This window comes from Struthio camelus, chromosome 12 (genome assembly GCF_040807025.1).
Source record: "Struthio camelus isolate bStrCam1 chromosome 12, bStrCam1.hap1, whole genome shotgun sequence".
In the NCBI taxonomy this organism is placed as follows: domain Eukaryota; kingdom Metazoa; phylum Chordata; class Aves; order Struthioniformes; family Struthionidae; genus Struthio; species Struthio camelus.
Genome location: NC_090953.1, coordinates 8,689,004 through 8,702,589, shown reverse-complemented (window position 1 = coordinate 8,702,589; position 13,586 = coordinate 8,689,004). Strand labels below are relative to the sequence as shown.

General features: G+C 43.2%; 1 protein-coding gene across 1 annotated transcript in view; it reads right to left on the bottom strand.

Annotated features, from left to right (window-relative positions):
• Positions 1-13,586, bottom strand: part of AGBL1 (AGBL carboxypeptidase 1) — a 297,138-nt gene that overhangs the window by 260,999 nt on the left and 22,553 nt on the right. The window contains exons 4-5 of the mRNA XM_068958765.1: positions 13,193-13,324; positions 10,659-10,752 (exon numbers count right to left, since the gene is read on the bottom strand). Coding sequence (XP_068814866.1) covers positions 10,659-10,752; positions 13,193-13,324 — 226 coding nt within the window. The remainder of the gene's footprint in view (positions 1-10,658; positions 10,753-13,192; positions 13,325-13,586) is intronic.

Sequence of the window (13,586 nt, the reverse complement as noted above, 5' to 3'; positions counted from 1 at the left end):
TCACCGTCCTCTGCCATTCTGCAGTTTCTGTTTTGCTTGATAGGTAGGAGGGAGAAATATGCCAATGCTGCTGTGTTGTGTAGTATAAACACATATATTTGTGCAGAAAAAGTAGCTAAGATATAGCAACTGAATAGTTTTCATTGCCTTGCTAGAATTTTCTGGACATAAGATCTCCAAACTGGGACAGGAAAAGCAGGGGAGTCATCAGAGCAAGGAGGTTGAGCCCCTATCGCAGAAGGCCATAGCCTCAAACGCTCAGAGCAACAGACACACACAGAACTCCAACACCTGTTGTGAATTTGTCCTCGTCCTCTCTTCACCTCCACAGCTCAGGCAAGACAAAAATAGAATATCTTACTCCAGTGTAGGTAACTGACAGATGGTAGGTTAGAGACGAGGTTCTCTGCAACCATGGTATCTCAAGATAGTTAGCATTTCAACAGTGGGTAATATAAGATGGCAATGGGAATGGCGCAGTTAGGACTGCTCAGAAAGGAAAAGTAGCATGGTTAGTACCACAATGAGCTATTAGTTCAGGAGTCTAAGAAACAGTGTTCTTTGTTAGCTTACCCATGCTGCCTTCCATACATCACATTTCCCACCTGGTGGCTCTGAGTCAGATCCAACACGCAGGATGCGTAGTGTCTTTGAGAGGATGGGTGTACCACTAGGACCAGCCAAAGTACAGCCTCAAGTTTCACTCTCAGGGGAGGAGATTCTGGAGTAGGCAGTATGAACAAGTGCGACACAGGTCGTTACTGTGTCATGTAGCTTGCAAGACTGGTTGAAAGACAGCATTTGGCTGCTGTGCTTGACCCAGTCAGCTGCAGACTAATATTTTTTTTTCAGTTACACAGATATGGTCACATCTTAGTGCTGGTGCCTGTTCTGCACAGCATTTAGTTAGAGGATTTAGAAGGAAAATCACTAATAAGCCAAAATGCAGCAAATACTGGATCAAAATCTCCTGGCATTTGCTGTTTGAAATCACACTGGCATATCTGCAGGGGCTTTTTGAAGCAGCAATTTGTAGAAGCCTAAGTTACAAAAGTTAGTACAATTTTTTTTTGCCTTTCCTTGGAAAGCTCCCATATGATATAATCAAGTCAAACTCTGTTTGGGACGTGAAAATAGACCACACCAAAGCCAAAGCTCGTAGAACTTGCACTGTAAATACAACAGTGAACTGACAGAGATAAATAAAAAGCACTGTAAAAATTATGAGCATTATCAGGATGCTTCTTCCATGTGCCCTTGTTTTTCAACATAGAAAATCTGGAAGGCAGTGAAAGCTAGACAACTACAGATATCCAAGTGAGATTTAAAATAACCACAAAAAAAAAAAATGAAATGAAGCTTTTGAGTAGACAGCGAGATCTCTCATGTCATTGCAATGCATGTCCTACGGTCCAAAAAGCCCAAACTACATTCCATTCAACATAGAAGAGGAAAGCGGCACATAGAGTAAATGTGCCAAAGATATGAGATGCTGTTCTCCTTATCTTCTGCAATAGTCTGGCTATTGCTGCAAGCTGACAGTAAAATTCAGTCTCAGAGCCATGACCTTTGCAAAATTTACACTTCAGGGGGAGTTTCCATTCCTAATGCTGATGCTGCAGCCGTATTAGAAATCAGCAGCCCTGTTTCTTCTCACCAGCCACTTTCTCAAGTTTTCAGGTTTTCCTCCCCATGTTCTAAGCCCTGTCTCTGAACACATCCCAGGGCAGCTCAACTCCGAGTTTATTTACAGATTTTGTTCCTGGTGCCGCCATTCCAAGCGTTGCCCTACAGATAAAGGGACTGAGGAGAGTCCTGCTGGGGTTAGTGAGCCAGAGACCTGTACTGTATCTGAAACACCACTATTATAAAACCTTCCTTCCCTAACGCATCTCTTTTCACTTATGCCTGACAAATGCTCCTGCATTTAAGCTGTCCCCTTCTTCTTATAATTAGCACTATCAAACTAACTATCCAAAAGAGGCTGAAAGTGACTGTAAAGACGTTGGAGCTACCTCTCTCATGCCCACCACAACTGAATCAGTCATAATGTCTGTTCCTCTGTATTGCTAAATCCAGCTACCCGCTGCTGCAAAGCTAGTCCAGCTGCAACAGTGCTATCAGTACAGGGAATCCTAATGTAGAAAGCTTGTTGCTAAGGTCTTTGACACTGTGTCATATAACTCTGCTCAGGTCTAATAACTGTGGTGCTTTAAAACCACTGATAGTTCTAGAGATGGCTGATACTTCATCTGCCAGCATTTCCAGCCTTGGAGGACTGGGAAAAAAAATATATATATAGAAACCGTAGGAAATTCTTAAGGCTGTTTTTTTGTGTATGGAAAGCACCTACTTCAGGCCAGCATTGTGCAAAATCTTTGCTCTAGAAGCTCTGTGGTGTATGGAGGCTTCCTTTTGTTGTTGTTTCCCTTGTATTTCCCTTGTCTACTTTTGGACTGGAGCTTTTTTTTTTTTTCGGGGGGGGTGGGCGGGCAGGTCATCTTTTACAGCTGCTTTTTACCCCTTCCAGGTGGCAGGAGGATCCAAAATGGCAATAAACAAAGCAAAAGGCAAGGAAAAGGCAATTCCTGGACTCCCAGAAATGCTGACACACAAGTGAGCGCCCTCAGCTTTATCTACTCACTTTCTGGCCTTTATCAGAGATTCAAGTCATTACTCAACTCATTACTTCCAAGGGGGGATTCTTCCCTTGTCACTTTGACACATGAGAATGGAGGCAGGCAAACAGGCAGGGTGAGCATCTGCTTATCACCTCCATTAGGAGATTCAGATAGGCTTAGCTTAGAAATTCCCTCTGCTGACTCCCAGTCCCCCAAGGCTGTCTGGTTGATGTTGCAGATTGATACTTTCTGAAAGCTTTGGCACTATCATCCACCTCAAAAATGCTTATAAGATCATGTAACCACATTGCTCAACCCTTTCTTTACCCTTCCAGCTCTTCATTCACTTCACAATCCACTTCAACCCCCTGCCCTGCTCGAGCATAAAACCTTTCGCAAATGTACTTCTGCTTGCTTCATTTCTCTCTTCCCTTGCTCAATTCCCCCTCTCCATCTCTGTCCTCACCAAATGCTTCAACCGTGACTCACTACTCTTAGAAGGCAGGGAAGCATAAAAGGCTTTTGTAAAAGGCTTTTTGTTTGTTTGTTTGTTTTGGGTTTTTTTTTTTTGTTAAAGAAAGGTGCAGTCTTTAGTGTAGGTACTGATTATATAAGAAGTTTGATTTCAGGTGACTTCCCCCAAGTAATACAGCATGTCCAGGTAAGGCCTTCCAAGTCTCAGACCAGCACCTTCAGACACGAGACATCTTTTGCCTTCTACTGTTAAACTTTCTGCCTTCTTTACTCTTACAGTCTTATCATCATTGCTGATAGAACCTTCTTTCTGCACCTCCACACCTGCAGCAGCTTGCCTAGACCTTCTTATCTCATCAATAACCTATGAATTTCCAGAAATCATGCCAAAACTCATCATTTCTTCCTGGATTGCAAAACGCTTCCTAATCCTTCTGCCTCTGTTTATTTCACTTTATTCCTTCTGTGGTATAAATAAAATGCTTAGCACAATCAATGCATACCAGTCTTCACCCATCCCTCTATAGCACTGTCAACTGCAAGGGATTGCTGGTGACAATGACAATTCATTTAACTCTGGGCACCACTGTGGGATGCAACTGATATAGAAGATGCTATGTGAAATCAAGTGCTATATCTCATTTGGATGTGACTGATAGCGGTTCCCCAGCTAGGTGGAAGACATGCCTCAGAGGGAACTTCAAAAAGACAATGTGATTGCAACGCAGTGAGGCAACCAAGCGCTAGCTTTAATCTAGTTACTACAAAGACCAACAGTGCAACAGATATGGCAACACGAATAATACTCCCAGACTGGATAATATGTCCTAAGAAGCTTGGATAGCCCACGCTGGAGGCCCTGCTGCAAGTCTTAACAGTTGTGGGGTAAATTAAAGTCAGGGTGGACAGACCTTCCCACCCACAAAGCACACAGTTGCCTTCAGTATAGACAACCCAAAGATATCATGTGAGGTCAGACATGAATTGCATCTGCCATAGCCACTGGGTGTGAAAAGCGAAGAACTCAAGAACAGAAACAAGTTGCCCTCATACCATCTTTCTAAATATAACCCACTAGCTCACCAAATGGGATGACATAATGGGCAAGCAGAGAAACACCTTGACCTGAAATCATTGCTTCTTTTTCAAAGTCTACCACTTCTATCTGAAATACAGCATAAACCAGACCTAAAAGGATCACATCTCCTTTGAAATAACGGTCTCATTAAATGAGTTCATTTATAAACCAGTTTCTCCTTGTCGATGACATATCAAGCTAAACAGAAGTGGATTTCTCCTTTCTATAATCATCTTTCTTTTTTTTTTTTTAATGGCCCAGAGATAGGCATATCCATGCTTAATCTTGTCATAGATGGCACCAGGGTTTAGGGAGGCAACATGTTTGTCCTGCCATCTCTAACAACCTTCTTATATGGTATTTCCCTCCGCCTCAGCAAGTCTCCACCTATTTTCAAATCTCATCTGAAAGCAAGCCTTTTCTCCCTTGCTTCTATCTCTTAATTTTTCAGTTGCTCTCTTCTTCTAGTAACAATACAATGCCAGTAAAGTATAATTCTGCAATGCAACTCTATTTACTCTGCAAAGCTGTACTGAGATACCATGAGCCTGAAATGAGATTTTATAACTTATTACTCAGTATTAGGACAGGTCTTTCTTGGAGAGGAACCACACAGACCATAAAAAGCGAACAGAGAAGAAAAATCACATAAAACTGAGACACCTTTGGCTCACAGTCTGTTTTTTCTTCTATTACAATGGCTCATTGCATTGTATTCAAAAAACAGGGTTTATTTACTTATCCCAGGGATGCACCCATCTCTGTTCCGTGTTATCAGAGATATCAGTCAAGTTGAATAGATTCTTTATATAAAAGAAGACTTTTAAAAGCAACCTTCTTTCCCCTTGCTTCTGACATCATATCATTCAGAACAGTATTTACCTGTTTTATTTAGCAAGAATTTTTAGGCTAAATCCTATGTAGATCAAGCCCAGACGGGAAGCATGCCATTCAGTATGGCATAGCTCAAAGGAAATGTTTCATTCCCTACTGTGAGTTTTCAACAGAGATCAAATGAACCAAATAGCAATTTCAGAATAAGTAGGAACTAAGCATTGATTAATTCTGACCACATTCCAACAGAATTACGTGTTACTTTCCAATTATATATCCAAACAGCTCAACATGATTAATGGCAAAACAGTGGCTAACAAGAGAAATTAAGGACGATTTGCTTTGATCTCCTATCAGAAACTGTTGCCAAATAAACAAAGACATAAAGCTGCATGAGGACTATCCCTCCAAAAGGGCTAATGACAGCAGCTACCATATCATGCTAGTGTGCTGAGTTTCTTCCTCATTCTCAAAATATTGGTTGACAGCAGCCAGGCAGCATGTTCTTCCAACCTCTGTTCGAACAGAGTGTAGCTGAAACCTTAGGACAATCCAGGAGACTGAATTGCAGCAATTGTAGTCGGAGGTCAACCAGCTAGAGATTATCCAGAATTATGGCTGAGGAAATTCTAAGTGCCTGCACTGGGTCTAGGAAGCATTTGCAATTGGATCTTTTTCATGTATCTCTCCATCACTCTTAACAGAAAGGTAATTTGGCCAGGGAGGTAGTGGAGTCTCCTTCCCTGGAGATATTCAAAACCCGTCTGGATGTGATCCTGGGCAATATGCTCTAGAGGACCCTGCTTGAGCAGGGAGGTTGGACTAGATGATCTCCAGAGGTCCCTTCCAACCTAAACGATTCTGTGATTCTGTAATTCTAGTATTCAAGTCATCTCCGCTATACTTGAAGGACCCCATGTCTCCTCTCTTTTTGTCAGCCCACTGCCATTACAATTTCTTCTCTTGCTATTAAGGCCGGGGCAGATTACTTTTACAATCATTTATTAATGAAGGAAGTAGTCACTTTTCAACCCTACTGATAGGCTCAACACTTCCATTTTATCTTGCTTTAAAAGCACCAGTTCCAAGAAGAAAAAACAGAATCACAGTTGTGTGCAAACAAAACAGTTCCTACAGAAAAGCAACATACTGCGTATATTCAAAGCCCATTTTGAGGCCATGGGCAGTCCCTTAACTCGCATCTCCAGCATTTTCAGGGTCTTCACATTGCCCTTGGTCAGTCTGACACAATGACCCATTAGATTCACACTTCTAGTTTTAGATGTTCTCTCCCGTTCACCTTGACATTTCTCTCTTCACTAGCATGAGCTCAATTTTCAGGACTCCAGTGAAAATATTTCTCTCTGCTCACACTCTCACAGAAGTATGTGAAGCAGGAATCACTTCCCGACCATAGCAATAGTGTTCCCGTTCCTGCATGTTTCAGGTTCGTGAGTCACTCCCCCACTCACCCCTGCATACACATCACCAGACACATTTGGTGTTTTTTTCATTTCCTCCTGGGTTTTGAACCCTGACACTGCATTTTCCAAATCTCTCAGCAGCCATTCACCTGACCCAACCTTAAATGCCCATCATGCTACTTCCAAGCTATTTACCCTAGATCAACCTCCAGTCAGCAGTTCATCTCTTCCTGAGGTAAACATTCAATACAGATGAAAAGAATCTTCCTTCTTTTTTCCCTTGGTACACAGGTAGAGCAGATAGCTACCTCAGATGGAATACTTAGGATTACATGAGGAATTCCTCCCTTTGAGAAAAAGTGAGATTCTCTGCAAGTATCTGAAGACCTTCCGATAAGCACCAAGCATCAAAAGAATTGTGATCGAACGTCAGAAGTAGGCAACAATGAACATCAGCAAATACTTTCTGCATGTCATATTTTCTACTGAATTAGTTTGGCACCAATCCCACTCCTTTCCATTTTTAATTAAGTAGTCAAATTATACTGGAACAATCCTGTGCAGAAAGCCAAGTTTTGTGAATGTTCACAAAACAAAATTGAGTTTTTAATTCTCAGAAATACTCCTCTTGTTACAATCTCTTGCATGAGATTTATCTGATCAGTTGCCATTAGCCAGCACAGCTCAGTGTGGTAAACAGATGTACTCACAAAGAGTTTTGAGAAACAAAGCATTTTGCAAGAATCTCTAAATTGCTTTTAACATTAATTGTATAAACGAGAGTCTGTCCATCAACCTTTTAAGAACAACAAAGAAGGAGAAGGTAATGGAGGGAACGACTCAGATATATTTCACAGCATCATTTGCCATTTTTTCTTCCCATGTGAATGAATCATAAGTTCTGGATTTTTGTTTCCACTCCCTTCAGCAATCTACCTTTAACCCGAGGAGTCCTAGAAGTGATTGGCACAACATGCAGCCACAAACACCACACAGCCCTCAAAGATATTTCTTTGATGTGCCAAAAGTCTAGGTAGCATACCCAATATTTGGCCACCTGGAGATGGAGCCATGCAGAAGGGACCCTGGCACACAGACTCCTGCCTGGCCACAGAGCACACATCTGTCACTGCCAAACTTGATCGATCTACCCCCAACACATCCAAATGTCTCTCAGAACAAGTAGGAAAGACGAGCAAGAGTGGTGAAAGGGACACTGGAAAGCTGGAGAGGATAGGAGACATGGAGCATACAGGGAATAAGCAAGGTGGAATGTGAAAGAACAGGGGTCGCTGAGCTCTGTGAGGCATCACGGATGCAGCATTAGAGGGGAGGTTGGTGGAGAGAAGATCTGAATATCCCACATACACACTTGCATCAGATATCCCTGCTATCGACATGTACGGAACTGAGAAAACAGAACATCGGCTGGCTTTATTTTAAACTGTCCCCATAAAATGTACCAAAGAACTTTCTCAGTGACACAGCTCTAAATGAGACAGGCAGGACAGTCTGCAGAAAGAGTCTCCATCTCAGTGGGACTTCACAGTACTTAACGCAGAGTTCTCTAAGCCCCAATGAGTTTCACCTTTTTTCATATGGCATTTTCTTCAGCTATGCGTAGTCCTGGAGAGATCCACACAGTTATGGCACCAATGACCCGAAGACCTGAAATGTCTAATGAAGACCAATAGAGTTGATGAGTCACAGTCTCAGGGGAATCAGAGTTACTTGGCATGCACCCAGATAAGGTCAATCAGAGCATGGGAGACTGTTTCTAAATAACCCAGGGCTTTGCCACTGGGAAAAATAAATAGAATTACATATCTTGTTTCCACATCTTAGCTGGCTAAATAAATAGCTCTGATAGTGCACTCTCCAGGGTAGATTCTTAAAGTGACCTTGGTTCTGCTGGGGCCTAGGACAGGAGAATGTGGGTGTATCCACAAGAGAAGTGGTGCATTTTCAGTGCTGCATTCCTGGCAACTGATGAAAGAACAAGGGTAATCTCAGCCCCCACAGTTGCTGGCTGTTCCTTCCCAGCAGCAAGGCAAATCATGGTGGCACATAGTTATAAAGTGGAGAGAAGGTATCAAGGGCAAATATAAAGGGACGACACTGCAAGAAAGATGTCCTCCAGAGGCAGGTTACAGACTAGTGCTCTCTTCAAGTTCCATATTTGTAGCTAAAAAGTAGCATATGCTTTTGTGGCCAGCTAATTACACCAGAATAACCCACTCCAAATCTCTGCATGGCCACAGTGACTTTGGGAAGAGCTGTGCAGCCTCTCAGTCAGATGACCAGAGCGCATACTGGACCAGGCAAAGCATATGCCCCCTTTTACTTTCTTCCCCATCTCAGAAAACCCAAACATAAGGTCCCTTCTCCAGGCACCCTACACATTTTTAACTAGAGCTAATCAGAAAATAGAAGGACATTTTCACACATCCCCACCTCCATTTTCTGATGAACTGTAAAGATGCCTAGGATTTTCAGACCATGGCTATCCCAGGCATTCGTTAACAATGAGAAAGAAGATCCACAACCCGCCCTCCAGTCTGGACTTCTAGTCTCAGGATCTAAATTCCCGTCAGCGATGTCTCTTGAGGACGTTTTTCCCCCGGGTGGAACAGTGAGAGCAGTGCTTCTAAATGGACTGCAAGCAAACAGTACCCACTGAATAATAAGAAACTAGTAGCTTTAAATAGGCTGCAAGCGCTTTGTAAACCAAAACAGGCTTGTGTTAAAGTCTACAGTGCTGCTTCTGGTATAAAACAGATCGTCTCCACTGAGCCATTGGCTTTCTCAGCTGCTCCTCATTATTAAATGAAAGAAGCAGCTCTGAGCCCTATGCAAGTCAGCTGAGAGGCCACCAGGCTTCAGCTGATCTACGGTTCTTGCTGGTTAAACCAGGTGTAGGTGGGAGACAAATCACCTTTTACTGTAAGCTAGCTCCTCAGGAAGGATTTTATCCCCCATGATGCATTTCCATACATTTGCTTGCCTGCAAATACACTGTAAGAAGAGCCCAAACATTTTAGGAGAAAAAAGGAATTAGGAAACTGAACTAGCAATGAGGAAGCTCAGGTAGACACCAATTAATGCTTAAGAGGCTTTTTTTTTTTTTTTCCCAGTGAAAAACAAATCCAAGTTTTTTTAACAAAACTAGAGTTTTACTCAAGGAAATTTTGAGTCTGTATTTTTTATCCCCCTCCCCCCCCAAATACCCACAGAAGAGTTCAAAACATTTCTAGCCCACAGGATAAAAGGAAATAAAAACCAAATATTGCAAGTTGACAATCTAGAATCATTGAAATCAAGAATAGTGTGTTTCTCTGAAGGACTTTTCTTTCCCTTTCTGCTAAGTGAGTATTCTAGACAACTGCATAGTCTGTATCATGACAACCCACAGCAGCACCAGCTGTACCTCTGAATGAATCTCAGTAAGAAGCCAGGTTAGAAGTGTGTGACAGATACTAAGCTCTCTACTTCCCATAGAGGAAGCAGGGAATGGAAAAAGAAGCTATGTACAAATTTCTCATTAAAAAAGCCCTCATGCAGCATTCCTTTGTAATGGAGAGCCGATACAAGCCCCAGACTCATTACACCCAGATCACCCTGTGAGACGATAGGGGCCAGGAAGGACAACTTGAAGGCTAATGTTCAGCTTTAAGCTGGAGATATAAAATGGACTTGTTCTCTTCAGAAAAAAGCTACTTGAAATATTTGAAATGGGTGGAAAACAAACCCAGATTAATATTAGCAACCACTGTCATACTTCAAAAATATCATAATGACCTATAGTCACAACTTTCTACAAAAGAAGGAAGACAAAGAACTCTGCCACAATTCCACTGCACCTCCTCCTGGGGCTAGTGGTGGCAGGAGGTTCTTGCTAAGGGATAAGCAGAACTGGTTAGTCTGTTGCTGGAAGGCACTTCTTAAAATCCCACACTTACTGGAAAATATAAGACAATATTTTGCAGTCAAACTCCCATTCCTCTATAGGGTACAGTCCAAATGGCCACCACAATGAATCATATGATGAATCACAACATCAACATTATTTCAGGTAACTATTTCTGCCTGTTTAAAAACCCTGCAGATTTAAAGTGAGTGGAAACTGTACATCCATCTCTGATTTCTTTGCTTCTTTGGGTTTTTTTGGGTGAAAGTTTTATTTCTTGCTCTCCTGGAAAGGTGAGCTCCTTTGGGGCTGTTGCCTACCTGACTGTCCTGACGTGTCTTTTGCTGTAAGGAGTGATGACTTTAAAAAGCAGCTCCATGGCTCCATTGATGCCAAGTGCAGTTCCTGCAGTAACTAGGCCAATGAAAGAGAAAATCAGTCAGATCTGAAGCAGGCAGTCTGGAATGCTCCGTTTAGAGGTGAAGCAGGGAAGGGAGCAGCTGCCCCTGGGGTGCGAGCAGCTTTCTCTGGGCTCCCAGCTAGACTTCACAGATGATTTTACAAACATAGACACTGAAGCACAGAGCTGTCCATGGACAAGCCTAAGCCAAGGTCGGACTCAAAACCAGACATTCTGGTATTCTGCCCTCCTTCCCTGAGTTCCCCAAAGCCGCTTCTCCTGTGGATACCATACTCTATGAAGGACAAGTCATAGTTAAGTAGGGTCATCTCCCAGCAAAATGACAGGGCTCAAATTCATCCTACGTTTTCCAGAAGCAGTTCCATGAGGATAGCTTATTTCACAGGGGCATGGAGAGCTGAATTTTCTTTCTGTGCTATTATTCAGTGCTATGGAAGTGATTTTGGAGAGGGATGTTTCTGAATGCAGCTGAATTCCAGCTAGGCCAGTTTTATCTTTAATCCTTCATTTGCTAACACACTGAGAACTACACATAGATTTTGCAGCCAATTCTAAAAATGCCCAGTGCAGAAACTAGCTGTCTAGCCAGGCCTCCCCACTATGAGACAGGTCCACTGTGTGAAGAAGGGGAGAATACAGCCCTAAAATATTAAATGCAACTGAATGGGGTGAAAGGATCAGTAATCAACAGCAGCCAGAGGGAGACCTGGCTATCTGCCCATTGCTGGGTTTTGGCCGTTTTCTAGGTATCTCTCACTGGGCATCAGAGAGCTGCTAGGGGGACCATCATCTCCTGCAGTGCCTACTGTGTCTCCGCCAAGTTGTCCTGTGATGAAAAGCTTTGGAAGGCTTGCCAACTGCTTTCACGCTAGCTAGTAATTCATTAGAGACAGGGCAGTGTACAAGACTGCTTGAACCCGTCCTGCCCCAGAGCAGGATGTGGGCTGCCCACAGGACTGGTGGCAGAGATTGCGAAGGGAGCAACATAGGGCAAAGAACAGATGCACTGAGATTGTGACAAGGACTAATCTTTTCTGCATTTACATCTAATGTAAGAGCTCTCAGAGCTTTACATGATTCTAGATCCTCTCTAGCTGCACTCCATGAAACTCATTTTTCAGGTTAGGAGCATGTAATCTCCTATGTCTGTACCACATCTATACAAACCTTCACTTAGCCTTCCCTGCCTCTTCACAGAACTCATCAAGTCAGAATTACTCTGGGAAGGGGGAAAGCACAACTGCATTTGAGGTGCAAGGTGAGTAACAGAGCTGCTGCAGCAAAGGAGCAGCAGGTGGGTTCTGAGGTAGGGTGGGGGGCCTGACATCAACAGAAAGGAAGTGAGGCTGCAGTATGGCATCTTAAAACCTCTGCAAAATCTGCAGTTGAAATGGGATGTGGGTACAGTGAAGAAGAGAGCAGGAGAAAAGTGTAGATGGTCATTTGGGGGTGGGAGGCAGCACAAGGTCATTACACAGCTGTGAAACCTGAATAAAGGAAAGTTGCAGCTTCTGGGCTGCATTTTCAGTCACGCTCAGCCTTTCAAATGCTGCTTATCACAGGGAGAGGGGTTGAATGTCAAGGCTTGGCTGCTTGCCTGAGAAGGCCCATAATCTGGAACTAGCTCCTGTGCAAGTAGAAGGGACCCGCGGGGCTGAGAGCCAGGAATGCTGAATCTTAGGATGCATATAGCAGGCTGCAAACAGGATGGCTATCAAGAGCTGTCTGCTGGGTGAGAGAAGCAGGGGGGGAGAGGGAATAGTTACAGTGAGCAAAGGGAAATTTGTGCTGACAAACGCCGTGCCCTATAATGGGGAAAGCTTGCATGAATGTGCAATGATCCCCTGAGAGAATACTGGAAATCCCGTTGCTTGAGTCATTTAATAGGAGGGCACAGCCGATTAGGAAGAGCAGGGATACTAGACAGAAGACCAAGCGTTAAGTTCCAAGCTCTGATAGGTGCTTTCTGAGGGACCCTGAGTGAGTCAATGATTTCTCTCTGCCTCTGCTTCTTCACCTGTATTTCCCTCCTTTGTGGAGCTGCTGTAAGAAGCAATACAATCAAAAACTGTGAATACTTGGCTATTATGGTAATGGGAACTGCATGCAGACCTAAAATATTTATGTCTCGGAGTAAAGGAGTTGACTGTAGACATTCCGGAATAAGAGACCATTACCACGGATATTTTTCATTATAGCATTTGTATTTTCACAGTCTGCAAACGGGGTAGATTGTGCAGCCTTGCAATGAAAGGTCCCTTCAGGAGCAGCAGTTTCTAAGGCCAGTCTGGCTTTTGTGCCTGATTCTGTATATTAACAGTGCGTACAGACACTGACCATTAAACAGGAATGATGGTTCCTTGCACCGAAATGACTATAAAAGAGCTCTGGCAGTTGCCCCCTTGAGGAAAGGAGGAAAACCCAGGCACTCACCATTGGAAGCACAAACCTGCAGCACCCAGAGGCAGTGGGTGAGGTACAGGTGGTGGCCCAGGTATTTTCTTGCCAAGCTCAGTATTACATCCGTTGCTTCCAGTCTCCGCACTTTCAGCCCAAACTTCCTATCTGCAAAGAGCAAGCAGGAATCAAACTATTACAAAAACCAGGTCTCTGCAGCAGGGCGGATTGATAAACATTTTTGCACCAACTCTTATATATACAAGGATCTCATAACAAAGGCATTAAAACGTTCCAGTGAGTTAGATCAGTATTATTCTCAGGATACACTAAGGCGCCAAGAATATATGGTATTTACCTAGCACAAGGCTCTCCATATACAAAATCGGATTTTAAGATTTAGCTTAAGTTAAGGGAAACCGAAATAAAA